The following is an 18,752-nucleotide window of genomic DNA, read 5'->3' as shown; positions in this document are numbered from 1 at the left end:
CCCTGACACTCTTACCTGTGACACTGGGCACTGAGAACAAACAAAAGAGAGAGAAAAGCCACCTTGCTTTCATCTTCACTTGATGAAGTTCTGGTGAATATGTACCTGTCTTGGTGCTCCCTCAGAAAAGGAAGTTGAAATGGCCTGCCCCGTTCAGCACAGTCACTCAGCATGACTTCAAAGAAATGCTTCATTAAACCAAAAGCCTCAGTTTCCTGCTAGAGTGGTAAAATAAGTACATCTTGTGAAACTTTTAAGACAAAAACATTACCTACATTTTAGCCCATGTTGAAAACATTTTTTTCTCCTTTGTCTTTTCAGATTAACTCAGAGTAAGCAGTTTACCGATTTACACACTCTCAAAAGTATGCCAGGTACCTAAGTTTGAATATATAATTTTTTGGGATATGGTTTAGGTGTGATTATGGTTGTGCCAGGTTAGCTGTTGGAATTGGTCTTGAAGGTCTCTTCCAACACTGATGATTCTGTATGCTCTGTATAGTAATAGTATAAGGTAGATAGCATACAAAAAAGCTGATTTTCTTTCTTCCCTCATTTTCTTCATGTGCTACTCTCACATATACTATTTCTATACTCTCTACACTCAGTATCTTTTAAAAACACAACAAAACATCATAAACAATCTCCAGAAATAAATACAGATTGAAATAAGGGTTTCTACATTTACTTTCCCCCCTCCTTTCTCCTCCTAAGAAGAACACCAATTATTTTCCGCAGCTTGATGAATTCCAATATCACATGTGACAATGTCCCTTGGTGTGGTTAACATCCTTCAGCTGTCAGTTTTGTTAATGGCAGAACCCTCAGGTGGAGGGGCGTGATTCCTGGCAGTCCTGTCACCTGTCTTTATTGCAAGTCACCGGTACATCCTTCTGAGCTGTCCTGGAAGCACACTGGATTTCCATGAGTTAGGCACAGACCTGCCAGAAAAGCATCTCATTGCAGGCAAGTCATGCAAATTTGCTGCTGTTGGCAGCTTTACAGAAAGAAACAGGTTTGAGTTCTTGCTTATCACGGTTCTTTCCCCCGAGACAAAGAGTACAGCAGGACACCTCATGTACACAGCGTGGATACGTGTTATGTGCTGGCTCTTCACAGGGTGGATGTTTGGCAGTACGGACGGGCAGGACGCTTGTTGCCCCTGATAGCTCCATCCTCTGGGGTCCAAGGACAACCTACCATTTGGACTTTGTGACAGAGCCTATTACAGCCCATTCCTTGGGGAAGAGAAAGCAAGTGTCACAGTCCCTTAAACAGGCACCTCTCTCTACCAGCAGTGCCGCACTCAGGAGGGAGTCCTTGACTGAGCTGAGTCCTGACACGTCTTTTCCCGACTGCCAAATTTTGCTAACCATGGAGCTCCCCATACCTCCAGAATGCAAGGTAAAAGGAAAAGGTGAAAAAGAAGGACTCTGATTATTTTCCTATTTGATGACCTGCCAGCTGTTAACAACATCTATACCACATCCCTAATTTGTGCATATGCAAACCTTTGATGTCACATTTAAATAGGCTCCGGGTGGAGCTGGTAGTGCTGGCCGGGCTACGTCAGGGCTCCACATCTTTTGGAGAATAAATACTGCTGCACAGTCTTTTTGTTTGCATTGATCTTCTACCTGATGAAATGTATTAAGAGCACTTGAAGGAAATGCACTGGATGCCCAGGTTACTGCTAAAGGAATTTTCCCTGGGGATGAAATCTTGGCTTGTCATTCAGATATCTGACAGAGAAAGATCTGTCCCAGATGATCAAGAAGTCCTGAAGTTGAGGATGAACACAATATTCAAGCCATGGTAATTGACAGCCACAGAAGGGAGTAAATGTACTAAAGGGATATGTTCTGGTTTCCACTTCAGAGTAAAGACCACAAGGAACACAAAGATTACCTGCAGATACTAGAGTGCAACAAAATCTGACTTCAGTCTAAAATTTGGATTTTCATTTATGATTGCAATCACCTTAGCTTCTCCTGCTGATCAGGTCACGTAAGTTTTGTACCATGAGAGAATGTATTTTGTTTTGAATGAGATTTTTTATTGACCTGAAACACACATCCCAAATTGACAAGACAGCCCAAGTGCTGTGTGGCATATTCAAGACACAAAGAAGTCCCTGAGCAGCTTGTTTGAGTTTCTAGATCACAGTATCTTGCCCTTAGAATCTGTTCCCCCCCCCCCCCCCGAAATAATATCCTAAAAATATACTGCTGCCATGTTTCATTGTGTTGGCTGAATGCAGGCACCCAGCTCTGTTGCTGTGCTTGGTGATTAAAGACAGACAAGAAAGAAACCTCCCAGCACGATGGAATTTTGTTCCATTCAGAGCTGTGTTTTGCCCCCATCCTTACCTTAAGCCCAGGTCCTGAAATAGTCATCCTGCTGCTGACATTCATGTGCGTGAGCAGCATAGCCCTGCCTCTGCAAATGATGGCAAAATCCATCCTGAGACACTGCACTTATCTCACGTGCTGGCAGGGAGACATCTCTTCCCTGGAGCCAGACTTGAGGTCCTGCTCACAGCAAATTATTATGAGAGTTTCTTCCCCCTCTACCCCTTTCCTGGAAAGTTACTTACAGGCAGCTTTGCAAAGGCCACTGTTGGATGTTACACGCCAGGTTACGGATGGTGAGGATGCGAGGAGTTACTGAAACATATCCAGGGATAGTGGACCTTGTTGGCAGCTGGAAGGGGGACATACTTGTATTTGGCTTTTCCTTGGTGGAGAAGCTACAGGGATGATTGTCTGAGATCTGGGATGTGTAGGTTTTTCCTGCCATTCCAGAGACACCCAGAAATCACTGCAAGGCTGGGAGGTTTCAGAGGAAAAGAAGCTGTGCCCAAGTAAGTGACACACCTTGCCAGTGGATGTGTGAACCACACTGTTTTCTTTTAGTCTGGACAAGCATTTGACCTGGTTGATAGTTCCCTGCGTCCCAGGTGGTGTCAGGAACATATGGACTCTGAATATCATCGAGGATGGATCCTTGGCAGCACTCTGCAGAGAGGGGCTGTGCCCACTGCACCGGAACATCCCATGCAGCATTAATTTTTTTTTTCCATTCAGGTGGCAGTAGACGATGGCAATGGGAGATCTTTTAATAATTTCCTGCAGATCTTTTCACCACTGGACGAAGTATTTTAAACACTGCAAATTACTCTTTCATGGCAATCACCCTATTATGCGTCATGCTCACAAAACCCTTCACTGCAATACATTTCTTCTGCCTCAATTACAGTAAGCTGTACCTAAGGAGCAAGCACAGCTACAGTCAGTCCCACAGAAAAAGAAATCTTGAACTCCAGAGACAAATTCAATTATTCATAAAGAGAGACTTTTTAGAAATGCTAGTGCATGAGCCATTCCTGCCAGAGGCGTCAATGCAGACTGGTGTCCTCTAAACATTGCTCAAAGAAAGCACAGGTCCCTGGTGGAAAAGAGAGGAAGACTTTGAAGCAGGAATTTCATTAAAGACTAAACTAACCTTACAGGTTTGCTTGGCACTTAGTACAGAAACTCCCACTTCATCACTGTGTTTTGGTTTTGACCTTTGAAACCTGCACTAATGACTCCACAGCCAGCAGGCCCCTTTGACTACAGCACCTCATGGGGGGTTGGATGAGTGGGTGGCATGGGCTGGGGGGGCAGCTTTGCAGGGGACAGGGCACAGAATTGGTTCTGGGATGCTCACTAGGCTTTTTCAGTGACCCCCTGCTTTCTCTGTCACCCCTTCCCACTCCTAGCTCTGGTGCCTCTCTTCTGCTTGCAGCACTGCCTCTTCTGCATATGGGGGACAAGAGGGAAGAAGGTCTCTTCCTCTGCTTCCTCCTTGTACTCCTCCTTCCTCACAGCTGCATATGCACACCTACATCCTGTGTATGACACAGTCCAGCCCCAGTTCCAGCCAGGGTCTGGAGGCAGCATGGCGAGGCATACACACTTCCTTCTCACCAGCAGTTTCCCCATCTGAAAGATGCTTAATGCTCTGAGTGAATTTTTGTTCCCTATTACACTGACAGGTCAGAGCATGGGAGAAAACCAAGAACAGCTCAGGCCTAGGTGCCTTCCTGCTTACCAGCAGGCAAAATAGCTGTAAATCAAGCCTCTGTTTTGAAGGTAAAGCCTTGAATGTTAATGGCTTGAGCTGTGGCACTGCCTTGTGTCTCTTTGCAGGAAAACATTTACTAAACATGTCATTAGTTCATATTACACTGTTGCTGCTATTAATGACTCTACCCTTCTTGAAGGAAAATATTTCTGATTTATGAATAAGGCGTTTTTTTGTTGGTTTTGTTTTACATGATTTAGCCTGAATAAGTTGGGGTTTTGTTTTTGTTTTTTTGTTTTACATGGTTTTGCCCCAAGCATAACAATTACTATGTCTCTGAAAAGCCCATAAATGACAGAGGCACAGCAATGTGAGTTCTCTTGAAAAATTTAAGCCTGTCATTCCAAGAAGTGTAGCTGTCTTGGCAGCAAACAAGGATTTAAGTACCTTTGAGACATTTGCCTTTAATTGTAGAGGAACAGCATTGCCAGCTGCAAAAATGTTTAACCTTCAGAATTGCTTGTCTTACTCATTAGCATCTCGTTGAACCACTGATTACAAATATGAGGGCTGGGAGAGAGGTCTGTAGGATGGCTGCCTTGGCTGGGGCCAGGCGGAGCCATGGGGTTCAGCTGAGTCTGGCCTCAGGGCACCTCAAAAAGAGTCTGTTTCTTTGAATAGCTAAAGGTCTGAGCATGGTCGCATAATGTTACGGGTAGCATACACCTGTACCTTTAGCTGAGAGGGGAGGAAAGTCACAAGTCTGATAAAGCTGAGGAGCACCTTTGGGGATGTTGAGGTCTGGAATGCTGTCTGGTCACATCCCTTTTTACGGCACAATGACTGTGTCAGTGTTGTTTCCCCCATCTTCACCTTGGGCATGCAGGAGTTGGATGCATCTGGTGCCTCAGATAAGTACATCAGAGCCCGTGGGGAGGAGGCACTTTGCCTTCAGCCAGAGTAGCTCAAGATCTGTACCCTTTTTCTGTACCAGCAGAGCTCTTATGATTAAAGGTATATTCCTGGAAATTATTATTTTAAATTCCATTTTCCCAGACAGTTTTCTATACTAAGAAAAAAAGATTGGGTTAGCCTGTCTACATTTTTTTTAAATCACCAACAGAAATTAAAATGGATAAAAGCTTTATGACTGTGCAGTCTCTCTAATTATGAATGCTTCAATCCTTGCTTGTCAGGAAGCTATGCTGGACTTTGCAAGTGCTGCTATGTAGCCTCAGCTGCTGCTTTCTCCCCAGAAGCTGCCTCCCCCCAGTCACCACCAGCACAGAGGTGATTTGATGAGATCTGCCAGGCTGCCTGCGTGAAATCATAGGCTGGTCATAATGAATGCTCAGCAGGCTGTCCTTGCCCCTTCTGCCCCCTCCAGTTCCCCAGCCAGGATTCCTAATTTACTCAGCTGTCTTTTAGCACAGGTCTGATTCAGTATTGTATTTGTCATCCCCACCTTTCTTGATTCACTGTCTGAAAAGCAGCAAACACAACACTGCACCTGGTGGGGTCCAGCGCTAGAGAAATGCCTGTCTAAAGACTGGAGCTGGACTTTCCTTTTATATAAATTGAGTAAGTTTACAGGGAATCTCTTCTTACAGAGAACACACAAAGAATTCTGTTTCCTTGTCAATTGCTGACTTCTGCCAAGTGCTCAGCTTTCATTCCAGGTCTGTTCACCATCAGCCCTATCTTCAATTTATTCCATATAAGTTGAGATGCTGTAGTTGGACTTCTCCAAGTCTGCACAGCCTTGTCTTAAAGTATGTCAAATGTCTTATCCAGGCTTTGATTACTCTGACAGACTACAGACATCCTGTTTGTTTGTTTATTAGGCAGCTTCCTATCTCAGTTGCAGACTTAGGAAACTCCATTATTTCAGTTGCACAGCTCCAGCAATTAGGCTTCCTGCTTTTCTGGTCTGGCTTGTACTACCTTACCCTGTGTAAAGACCAGAAGAAGAAGGTATAAGAAAGAAAGCATCACCAGTGGGAGCAGTCAGCAGTATAAGGTAAGAACCCTGGTCATACATATCCTATGCTGAATCCTATCAAGATGGGGTATTGAGCAGAACAAAAAGGTGCTAAAACAAGGCCAGAAACCAAAATTATTAATAGCATAAATTACCATTTCACACACTGAAAAAAGGAGAAGAAAAAATAATAAATAAATTAAATAATTAATTTTAAAGTAGGTAAATTAGAATAAAATACTTTTTCCAGATTTTTTTTTCCTAGCAGGACAGATTGAAGAGTAGCAGAATGCCCCATTCCTGGGAAGTAAGTCTGGTTGGACAGGGCTTTGAACAACCTGGCCTAGTAAAAAATGCCCCTGCCCATGGCAGGCGGTTTGAGTAGATGATTTTTGAAGGTTTCTTTCAACCCAAACCAGTCTGTGATTCTATAAAAAGTGCTTATTGCCTTTTTCCATTGTCAACTCATACCAATCACATATTCACTGGAAGATGAGCTTGGCCTGGCACTGCAGAGATACATCTGAATCTTCATCAAATGGCAACATACACCTAACAGGCTGCTAATATTCTGATCTTTCCCCTGCAATGATACCAGAAGTTAGAAAAAATATTGAGGATTGATAAGTGCCATTTATCCCCTGGAGAAGGGAGCCTGACTTGAATGCATTTGAAGGCACTGCAAATTAGAAATGTTTTAATCATGTATTCCCATTGGTGAGCACACTTAACAGCAGCAAATATTTATCCAGATGGATGAATGCAAGAAACAGTTTTGGCTTCAAGCTGTCACTGCTCCTAGCCAGTCACACATGTCACTGGTGGGTCTTGCTGACATGTCATCTTCCTTGCTGAGAGCATCTGGCTGTCTTCAGCTGCTTGCCAGCCCTTCCCTCTCCTCACTGGGCTGCTCCCAGTCACTCTTCAGGCTGTGCCAAGTACATCAGCCACTGGAGAAGGTCTATCTACCAGCCTCTCACAGGGGAACTACTTGGGGCTCTTTTGCTGGAGGTCAGCAGTACTGCCAGGATCTTGTATGGTTTCAACAGGCTACAGGGGCCTGACAAAAAGGTTAAACCCAACACTTGCTTGGCACAGTTTTAATTGCCCAAAAAGACAGTCCAGAGTACTGTCTCCAGTGCTGCTGCTCATTTAGCTGCCCTTAAATGTTGTTCAGGTAGTAAGGAATTTTAATAAATTATTGCTGAGCAAAGAGCATGGATATAGTGCTGTGTCATAGAACGGGACATTTTTTAACCAATTCCAGTCTTTCTGGGCCGCAGTTCATCCTCTTCCCTTTGAACTCTTGAAGGGAAATCCAATCTACACTCAGTGTTAAGTGCTCTGTTTTCTGAGCCCTTCTGACAGAGCCATGATTAATTTTTCATACAGAGAGCCTGATCCCATGAGGATCAAATGAGGAAGCTACCCCTTAGGCATGGCATGAATCAGCAGGGGAAACTGATCTTTATGTGCAGGGTCTGAGACCTAAAAAGTGTGACTTCCATGTGTAGCTTCCATCCTCTTGACAAGTTTCTGTAGTAAGACTAACTGTAGCTGACATAATTTTAAGGCTAAATCCTGAAGAATTCTGGAACAAGACAGGTGAAGTTCTATTGTTAAAAGTGCAATGGGCTATTACGGAAGGGCATTTTGAGAATGATGATCCTAATGGCAACAAAACTGCATCAGGATTAAGGTGTCAGAGCAATTTCAGGGCAAGTTTTATTCTTGCTTTCCAGTAGAAAAAAAAATCCTGTGTTCTGGCAAGCTTCTTCAGGCCCAGAAAACTGGGTGCTTAAAATTCCCTGAGAGCTATGTAGTTATGGATTAAACTACCCAGGTACAATACAATTCCCTCAACTGATGCTCCATGCAGAGGGTGGGGATTGTGGATGCCAGGGGAGCTCTGTCACGTGAGAGCTGTGGGGGGCTGTGAAAGGCAAGGCCAGAGGAGCCCTAACCAGCCCTTCTCCCCGAACCACAGCAGGAGCGCAGCCTTGGCCTGCAAAGCAGTGGCTTTAAAAAGCACCCCCAACACCAGCTGCATAATTCAAGCTCTCCAATAATGATATCTCTTTAATGCACTCAGGAGAGATATGCAGGGCACAGAGTCCCAAATGCCTGGAAACCAAGGAGATTGGGAAAAGCTCTGGCATTGCTGACCAGGGAAGGTGGCTGTTTACACATGGCAGGGGCCAAATGTGCTCCATGAAACTTGTTCCATGGGCTGGCAGGCAGGGCAGTGGCCCTGCTTCTTAACCTCTCTCTGGGTTTCTGCTTTGGACTTGAAATTAATACAAGTTGTCATAAAAAATATGCACACTGACCATCCATGTTAATTAACTTAACGAGGATCTAACTTCGTCTAGCCCATCCCAGAGAAGTTAATTGAGGGGATTGTGCTTATAATCTGCCTAGAGAGTCCTAATCTTCTCTTCTGACTCCACCAAGTCACGGATTGATTGATTTTGGTCTCTTGGAGCAAAATAACCTCCTGAGACAGACTTTGGCAATTTCCCAAAGTACACAGCATGGGGAACCAGGAAAAAACATACAGGCTTTTCTGTGGAGTTTAAATGTGGGTTGCTAAATCTTGCTGCTTTGAAAACTCAAAGCAGTAAATGTCAAGCTTTTAGGTGCACTTCAGGTCCTATGGAAAAATAATTGCTGTTGGCAAGGAACTTGTGTTGTTTTGTACAGATGATGGATGGTGAAGTTTTTGTCTGAGAATTGGTATGGGGTATTAAATAAGACAAAACAGAAGGTCATCCCTGCCTGTTGGGGGGTGGTGGGTTAGATCTTGCAGAGGTAACTCCCAAGTCTGGGAACCTCCTCTCCAGAGGAACAGACTGGCTATTGGAACTGCTCTGCACAGAGCAAGTCAAGGGCTGGCAAAATATGATTCTGGCGAGAGAAGGAAAAGTCAGCCATCAAGAAATACTGCTGAAAATAGTAACTGAAAATGGAACATTGCAGAAAAACATGCTGGAGAGCCTGTCAAGAGATCTAATTCTTCATGTGTTGCCAAAGTCAGACTAACTGCAGCTAAGCTATTTTTGGTCAATATTTTTTGAGGTAATAATTCTAATAATAAGATAGGTAATATACTTGCTCTGTTCAATATTTTGTCATTTTTGAAACAGCTGATTACTTCCCTGACAAAAAAAAAAATAAAATCCTAGCTCTTTCCTGTGGCCAAACAGTGTACCAATGTCATAAAGCTGAGCATGTACTTTTTCTGTTCAGGAAAAGTTAAGCAATTCCCCCTAGGATCCCAAAGCATACACTTGTTGCTCCCAGTGTTTTCAGATCTGGGCAGCATCCCCACTGGTATAATAAAACTTGCCTTCTGGGTGAATGGACCACATTCATAGACTGCTTCCTTCCCTTTTTGTTTTGTATATAGGTTGTTAAAGGCTTCCATTGTACAAGCCACTGGACCATATATTAATTTTCTTTGAACTTACATTTCTTTCATTATTCACTTCACTCTCTTCAGGTTCTTGGGAATGAGAGCCAGTACAAAGCAGAAAGTTTGTCAGGGAAGTCCAATATCTGAGGGTGTTATGAAATTACAGTCCCAATCTAATAAGGATAGATTAGTTTTATTTCCAATTTAGCCATGAGCATTTCTGTTTGAACTAGATATTAAATCAGACTTCTAAAATTGTACCTGTACTCAGAGCAGCTGGTCAGCTGTACTAATCTTCAGGCTCAGTACTTACTCTTGCATCTTGAAAGACCACAGCCGAGACATGGCAGAAGCACTGCAAGCAAAATGTGTCTCTGGTGTATGCAGGTAAATCACTGAAAGGAGCCTGAAGCAATTTTGATCCAGCCTCCTGCAAACAGATCTTTGGCTTCTAAACTTGTGCTTTTCATGCTGTTCTGTGGTGGGCTTTTTTCATTCCTCCTTTACATGCTCTTTACTTTACTATGTAAGTGCAATTTTATAGGGAGAAGGGATGACCAGTAATGGCCACAGCTGCCATAGTTTGCATGATGTTTGGTGCTGCAGCTGCCATGCAGCTGAGCAGAGGACAGGGGAGGAAAGAGTTCACTGAAGAGTCTGATTCACAGGAGTCAGCTTTGTTCAGTTCTGTAATGAGTGAATTTTTTTCCTATTTGTAATTAAAATGTCAAATAGACTATTTGATTTGTGCTCAATCACAGTGCAATTCTCCAGTTTACTAATTTTCATAAGTCTTGCAAGATGCTGCCCTTTCTTTTAATCCAATTACAGTAACAGACTGAAATTCATTTACTGAAATCATTGCTTTTCCAAGGGGCAGAAGGTGACTTCAGCCTTTTGGGAAAGAAGGCTTGGGTAACATGAGTGGCTTTCCTTGTCTACAGTCTTTTTGGGACACAGTCTGGAAGCACCCAGGAGCTACCCGTCAACTTGGGCAGTTAAGCCCACTGAGCCAATATATTTTCATCTTGAAAATGCAGACAATCATGCAAAATAGAAGTTAACTGCTCTGCTGAGGTCTCAAATGATTTCATTGCCATTAGCAGTATTGCTAAGCTCAATCAGCTGTGGAGAAGTTAAAGCATAATCTCATTTCATGCAGAGGAAGAGCAGTGTTCATTCTAGTGGTGCCTGTGTGTCAGTGGGTCACAAGCAGGCTCTTGAGAATGGTTAGGTAACACATCAGTGACTGGGAGGGAAATTGTATTGAGGACAAGGGGTCAGACTGGGAGGAGGGCTAGAGGTCATGACTACTAACCTACTCTTTGTTCACAACTAAAACTCCAGTTCACGTGTGGCACTCAGGGATGGTTTTCATTACTTGGTTGTTCTTTCTCTGTTTCATGCAAAAAATGTGTGAGCAGTGACTTTTTAAATCCCTATTATCTGAGATACGAAATTTCACTGAAAGAAGCAGCAGCAGTGGCTAGTATTGTTTTGGGAGGTAGATTCAACTAGAAACTGAACAGGTATTTTACATGGACAGTGACCCTTACAAATCAACCTAAAAGTAGAAGTCTTTCTTAATTTTAGTGGTGGTTGAAACTTTAATAAGTCATATTGAATGTTGAAAGAAGGAGTTTATGTTAAAACCTGTCTTAATTCTCCATCCTTTTCTTCAGCTACTTGGCCGGGAGTGCTCTGGAGGGACTCAGTGCATGTTGCTGCTCTAAAAACTCCTTGTGGGCTCCTCAGGGCACATTTACATTATGCCTTTGAGCACAGAGTGAACCAAAAGGATTCACATCTGCAGTAGCTACATGTTACTCTGCTTATGGTGTAGAAAATAATTTTATGCAGAAATATCCAAGAAGTTTCCTACTCTCCATTTTGCCTTCTAGCTGCTGCTGTGCTGTGTTTATCCTACTGTCCTGGTTTAGGGCAAATTTGGTACAGAATCTCCAAAGGGGGCCCCTCCAGAAAGCAAACCCACACGGCCCCTCCCCCCAACCGGTTCGGGAAGAATTCCTCGGAGAGAAGTGGAAAGAACCTGTTTATTTAACAGGCACAGCACCCCCCAGCACACAAAATGAACAATACCAGGTGACACCACTCTGAAAAAGATGACAAATTCAGAAAGTCCCTCTCGGGGGGTGGTCGCTCTGTTATCAGTCCCGCTGGGGCAGCTGTTGCAGCCACAAGGTGCCAACTCACAGTGTTCCTAGGTCCCAGTCTGGAGCAGGTTCAAGTTGGTTCCAAAAAGAGAAGGAGAAACAGTCCAGGAAGAAATTTGGACTGTTTAGCTAAACTAGCTAATGAGCAGAAGCAAGAGCAAGAGAGCAAAGCAAAAAGCAAAAGAAAAAAGCAAAAGCAGCACTATTTACTGCCCTGTTTCTGTGTTCCACCAGGCTGATAAGAAAACCCAAACAAAACTTTCACTCTTCAGAGCCAGTCTTAAAGGCACAGAACATAATATCCAGCATAAACAGAACACACGAATGGGCATACAAGCATCATAACATCACCCTAGGACACCTACCTGACTGCAGGCTGCTAACTCTATGGAGATGCCCTGATTCAGGAATGCTTCATTGATGCTGTTGAGTCAGGGACAGAATGAATGGCTCCAGTCATCAGAAGGCGAAATAGAACCTTCATTAGGAAGAAGGTGCGACTTTTATAGTCTGATTCACTAAGCTGAGACCTGATTGGTCTCAAAGTGAAAATCTCTCACACTGTTGGTGAACTATGAATAGCATACTCTGGAGAACCACATCTATAAACCACGGTTACAGGAAGAGAGATAATAATTGTTTGAACCTTCTCTCTAAATTTCCCACAGTTTCTCATAGTTTCCCAGGAAAATCCTGGGAGAACTATGTCTCTTTCTGTTCAGAGAATATGTGATTACCACACTTCATCCTATGCTGTGCTCATATAAGGAGCACTCAGCTCTGCAGAACTCCTGGAGATGACCCTGTTCCTCCCAGGACAAGGTGAGGTGTCCTGCTATGCAAGGCTCTGGGCTAAAGCACCACAAGAGTCCTAACACAGGTTCCACTGAAATATACTTTCTTCTCTGCAGAGCCAGGCTCAACATGAGAAACAACCTCTGCTTTGCTTTTTTGATTTGTACTTCACCAACCTTTCTAAAGAGACAGGAAATTACAGTTTAGTGGACAATTTAATAGATGATGGATGTGATGGGAGTAATACCTCATTTTCCTGTGGTTCCTTCTGACATGCTGATACTGTGAAATGTACTTACGGGCTACAAAGATATGGCATGCAAACAAATTAATTAACACCTGATGCTTCCAAAATATTCTGTCAAGAAAATAATATCCAAGTTATGGTTCTCAGTGTCACTGTAAACTTGGCCTTTTATTGTTGTATTTTAATTCTTTTCTAATTATTTTATTTCTTTTCTAATATAGACAGCTCTGCTGCCCTCAAATTGTTGCTGCTACTGCATCTAAAGTTAACTTTCACACCTTTAATCTTTCTATTTAACGCCTTTAATCTTTTCTGTTTGATGTGCTTCCTCAGTGGTGAATTCTAACCAGTGTGCCATGATGTGCCCTCGCCAGGTGGCTATGTGCCTTCAAAAAGGTATTTTCATACAATAGTATGGGTGAGTTTAAATTAGCTGAGGAACGCAACACATTGGAGATAGTCTGTGTGGTAAAATGAGCTGTACAGACCATCTAGGTTTACATCATTTCAGAAGTGAACATAAACTTTTCAGTTCTGATCAGGTGGTCTGTTGCTTGTCTTATTAATTCCCTCTGTCATGCACCACTCAAAATAAAGCCCCACAAGCTGTGTCTGAGAAATATTCTTTCACAAGACTCCTCTTGGTGGAGTGATTCGCAAAAGCTGCTACAAGTTTCTCAAGCCGCTGCCAAAGTGACCAGGGTATGACATGGCCCTTCTGGGAGGCTTCGGTGGAATCTTAACCATGTAGTCTCACATGAACAGGTGTTTCCTAGCAGTGGCAGCGGGTTTTCCTTTCCAAACAAATGCCTTTTTCAAAGCTATGGGTGCCATTATATTTTGTTACACACTTCTTAATCTACTTTGAAACATTTTCTTACAAAACCTGGAAGATGAGATGTACAAGAAAAAAGCCCTTAGCTGATGTTGTTGTAAACAGTGGGGAATCACAGCTTGTGCTGTATCTAGAAAAGAGAATGCACCAAAGAAAGCAGGGCTGGTCTCATATGTGACCTTCCTTTTCATTTTAGAAGTAATGGCTGCGTAGAGTCCTTAATTTTGATGAAAATATCCAGCTGGATTTCACATAGTGGTATTTCATTAGTGGATAATTGTTGAGTCAATGTGCCTGTTATTTGTTTTGTTTTGCTCATTGGTTGTGCTTTTTATACTCTGGTTTTTCAGTAACTTGCACTTTGCACAACAAAATGCTCAACAGCTTACCCCAACAGAATATCATTGGTCAGAAATTGCATTAAATGGGAGCAGAGGACCACAGGAACCTGTGGCTGGAATGGCAGAGAAGGTGAGGGAGCTCATTCTCCTCTCTTTATCCCCAAACATATGATCTCTTTCTCTGAAACATGATCTGTAAGTTAGGCCTTCTAAGTAGAAAAAGTAACTAGAAAGTTACTTTTCTCACCACCTCAGCAGGGCCATCAGCTGAAGACTCTTGGATTTTTGTTCACACTTAGCGCCATTCTTCAAGTACAGCTCTCCATGAGTCTGGGCTGAGACTGGCTGCTGCTTCTTACTTTCATTTCTCCAATTAAGTTGTTTGGGCTCTCCTTGGGCCCATACTACTTTGAAACCTGAAGTTTCTCACTGTTGGTTACCTCATAAAAACCTTCTACCATTTTCAAAAGTCTCCATCTTCCATTCTTTGTTTTTGCTATTGAGATCTGGGGAGTAATCTCCAGAAATTAGATTTTTTTATTATTTTACAAAGATGGATTTGCTTTGTTCATTTTATGTAGGACTTTTTAGTATGGGAAACTTGTCTACAGGTTCAGTCTTTGCAGAGGACTTAGACAAAGAACAGCTTAGCTGAACTTTGGCGCAGCAGTGTTTGTGCCCATTTAGGGAGAGCAGGTGCTCCTGAATGACATGTACTGACCTGGGGTATTTTATTCCTATTTGTTCTGTTTCCAAGCATTATTCTCATCCCAAAATCTACAGAAGATAAATCTAGCAAATGCTGCATCCCCTCAGTGCTTTGTAGAGGATTATCTTTAGAATCTCAACTCATCAAGGATTAGGAACTTTGTCAGGTAACCCCATCCCTACTACTACTACTACCACCACCACCATTACTACTACTACTACTACTACTAATCTCCCAGACTTCCTTTAATGCTGGGGCATTTCCCTGGTCCATCGAGCAGTACTGTGCACAGTTGGTTATATGGCAGCAGCAGTGTGGACAGAGCAGAATCAGGGACAGCTGGAAGTCCCGTGGACATCAGGGGAGACATAGCTCCTGAAAGAAGTCTGTTGGCACCACGAGGTGGGGACATGGAGTAAAAGAAACTCAAACTCACACATAAATAACCCCTGGATATGTGCCAGCAATTTCTTTGCACATAAAAATCAAAATAAGTCTTACGGGAAAACCTTATCTATTCCTCCCTCAACACTGGCCTGACTGCTGAGTGCAGTCTGTCTCAAAGCTTAAGTTTGCTGATGTCTGTGGTTTTCCAACCACAAGGTTAGCTCATTCAGTCTTTGTCTGGGCTTTGTCCAGAGAAAGTATCTGTGACCTGCAGCAGAAGTTGGTTTTCTCCTTTGCTGTTTATCTGGTTATTGGGAGGCTCCCTCTGAGCCCACTAGTGAATTGTTTACTTCTGGCCTGGCATTTAGCAGTCATGTCTGCTGCTTCAATAAAGACAGTGCATTTTCAAAGAGGCTTAACATTCAAATTGACTCAAATTATCTCAAGGTAGTTTACCCATAAACTGCCAAGGTAAGAGCATCAGACTGTCCAGGTATCACTGCAGGCAAAGGAACGAAGATATTTTGAGTACACAGGAACAAGCTGCTCGTAGGTCATGCCTTCAATTGCTTTTAGTCCAACAGTTCACCTTAAAGCAGGCACAGAGCAGAATATCACCCTCACTGCCTCCTAAAGTACTTTGCAATGAATTAGGTTTTAATATCAGAATATTACAGTTTCCAGTACCAAGAGATAATGGGTGAAACACAGGGTTTCCAAGAGACAGTGGTGTATTTTGTCTTTACGTTTGCTCTGAGCTTTGCCTTGGTGACACAATACACTGATTGCCATTACCATAAATTCAATTGTTCGCACATTTTCTCTCAATTTTCCATCCTCTGGCAATAAAACCACATTTAGAAAGGGCTGTCTTTAGCAATTGCTTGCCATCTTTTTATTGATGGATTCTCAGAGCATCTCATTGCACTGCTTTTCTACTATCCATTTCATGGTTTTTCATTTACTCCAACACAGATGGACCAAGGAATGTTTTACCACAATAGCTGCCACTTCCACTTTCCACTTGGGTGTAAGCTGGGGGGTGGAGGGAGAACAGTGGGGATTTTGTCCTTCATTTACTTTTTAAATTAACTCTACTTTTATATACTACATCCTTACTGCCCTGAAGAGTTTTCTTATTTCTTGTCCCTCAAATATAGAAATCATGAATTTTAAACTGATGTTTAGAATTCTGCTAAAATAAATGTTGGCTGTTTAAACACCTGCTTTGTATCACAAAGAACTCAAACCAAAAATATTTATTTTGAAAATGATTTTGATCAGATTTAATTTACTAAACTTACCCTAAGACACTGATGTTATTGGTAAAATCAGGTGAATTACCATTGTTTATTCTTTGTTCCCATGTCTCTCATTGCATCTGTTTGCCCAAATAGGATGTATCTGAATTAGGGAGGCACTACTGTTTCTTAGAAATACAGTGGTCCATAGATACAAGTGTGATCTGCAAGGAAAAGGACTATCTTTCACAAAATCAAATGACAAAACAATTTTAAAAAACCCACAAGAACCAGGCACACAGCTCAGCACCTGAGATTTCTAGTATGGAGTATAAAAAGCTATGAACAGTTTTAATTATGATTAAAATTAATAATTATGATTTAATTATGATTTTAAAAAATTATTATTTTAATTATGATACAAAACATGTAAAAATGAAATTACAGTGGACCAACCACTGTTTCATTATTCTTAGCTTATTTTATTCAGCCAAATTGCTCTGTTGTTTAATAAACACAATCTAGTCTAACAAAGCAGTATCTACTCCCTCCATGGCTTCAGCAAAATCCCACAATCTGAAGGAATAATTTTTCTTTTGTTAAGCCATTTAACATCCATCTCCCGGCATATCAACAGGCTTGGCCCTTTCATGGCTCAGAATCCTTCTTACCACTGCTTTGCTGCTTTTGCACAGAGATGACATTACAACATCTTGAGAAAATGCTTCTCTTTTTCATCATGTTTATAGTGCGGTGTGTATTTCTTCAGGAGGCTCGCCCAAAGTACTTGCCACATAAACTCCTGCACAATGAACAGTACCACAGGAGTTACTCAATGCACTTTCAGGCTAAATCTGTCCTATTAAGTGCATTTTCAAGAGGCTATTTTCTGTCTTCATGAGGGAGTGTGAGCAGGAATTAGCTCCCAGGCTCCCTCAGCTGAGATATTCATTCAGGTCTGTGGGAAGCCAGGGACACGGGAGCTGTGCCATCAGCCTCTGTGGGACTTAACGCAGGCTGATGTTGGGATGAGAGAACTCAATTCTGGCCACAGAAGGGCAAATTGGCCAAAGCAGACGAAGTATTGTCTTCTCAGTTATTGAGTAGAAATGGATATAAATTAAATCTGGCCTACTGAAGTGGTGAGTTGAACTATCTAACATCAAAACCAGAAATTACATTTAAAAACATTTTTAAAAAAGCAATTAAATCTCACCTTAGGGTTAAACAATCACAAGTTCAATAATGTTTTAATATTGGATTAAATAATTTTATTATCACTGTTCTGAAACTGAGAAAATCATCATCTTGTCATGAATTTACAGAGAGTTTCATTCATGCAACAAAAGAAAAAACACTCAGAAAGCATGATCTCTTTGTTTGAACTCAATCATTTATTCTGCTCAATATCATTCTGGGTTGAAATTAAGTATTTTCCTCTTCTCCACCTAAATAAAATACGATCCAACATATTATGCAGTTCTAATCTATTTTGGCCAACTACATTTTTATGCTGATAATGGAAAATTAATTTAACCATATATGCCCAGGAATATCATCACATTTTGCATGGAAGATAAAATCTCACAAGGCACTTGATTTGTGAATGTAGCTTCCGGGAAGATGTTCATTTCCAATTGCATTTTCCCCCCAATAGATTCTTAATTTGCCTTGTTCTATATGGTTTCCAGTTATCATTTTGTGTGGCAATAAAAATCAGTGAAGCAGCAAAAGCTTATAGGCCCCTGCCTAGGTTTGATTTGTATAATGAATGGCACAATATCCTTGGTCTGTGTAACTGAAATTCATTCATCTTCCAGAGTTTGTAATGCAGTCATCATGTGCCTTATATATTTATTGATAAACAATCATTTTATTTGCATTTCTTGGGGAAAAGAAACATGCTACCTTCATTTTCTAGCCCCATGTATATTTTACATGTGCGAAATTTGTAGATCTATGTAAATCCTTTTTATTCCCACCGCCTTCTGGTTTAAAGCCCAAAAGGTCCTTATAAAGCACCATTAATCTAAAAAAAAAAAAAAGCTGTGGCAAAAAGTCAGGATTTTAATACTTGACTATAAGTGAAAAATCTGAGTAGTAAGTAAATTCAACAGCTGACCTAAATATGTTTCAGACATCCTGCTTTCTCCCACAGCAGGAAAGCTACAGATCCAACCATTTTCCTGAAGTTAAACTTTCCCCCTATCAGGGAAAAAACATTGAAATATCATTTTTCTGAGACATTTCCTGTAAGAATTTTTTAAAAATAATATCTGTTTAAATAAAAATTTGAGGCCTCACTTGAGAAACCTCTTGCACAAATGAAATCAGATGTTTTAATCTTACTGTCAGGAAAAATTGCTTGTGCTTCCCCCATTGCCTCTTTTTCTTTGGAAATGCTATGTTCTATATTTATATCTCTTAAGGCATCATTTTACCATTCTGCTTTCCTCTATTGCCCCACTTTCCTCATGGTGCAATTAAACAAAATCATATTTTCCATAAAAGATGTATTATTTCTGGCAGGGGTCATTAGACTGACAGCTTTGAAGTGTG

At 41.7% G+C, this 18,752-nt stretch overlaps 1 protein-coding gene across 1 annotated transcript in view; it reads right to left on the bottom strand.

The window, feature by feature from the left end:
* Window positions 1-73, bottom strand: part of CD96 (CD96 molecule) — a 30,818-nt gene extending 30,745 nt beyond the window's left edge. The window contains 1 exon segment of the mRNA XM_031056694.1: window positions 16-73. Coding sequence (XP_030912554.1) covers window positions 16-73 — 58 coding nt within the window.
* Window positions 74-18,752: the final 18,679 nt, after the last annotated feature.

Source organism: Geospiza fortis, unplaced genomic scaffold (genome assembly GCF_000277835.1).
Source record: "Geospiza fortis unplaced genomic scaffold, GeoFor_1.0 scaffold1, whole genome shotgun sequence".
Taxonomy (NCBI): Eukaryota; Metazoa; Chordata; class Aves; order Passeriformes; family Thraupidae; genus Geospiza; species Geospiza fortis.
This window is presented reverse-complemented; position numbering and strand designations above follow the sequence as displayed.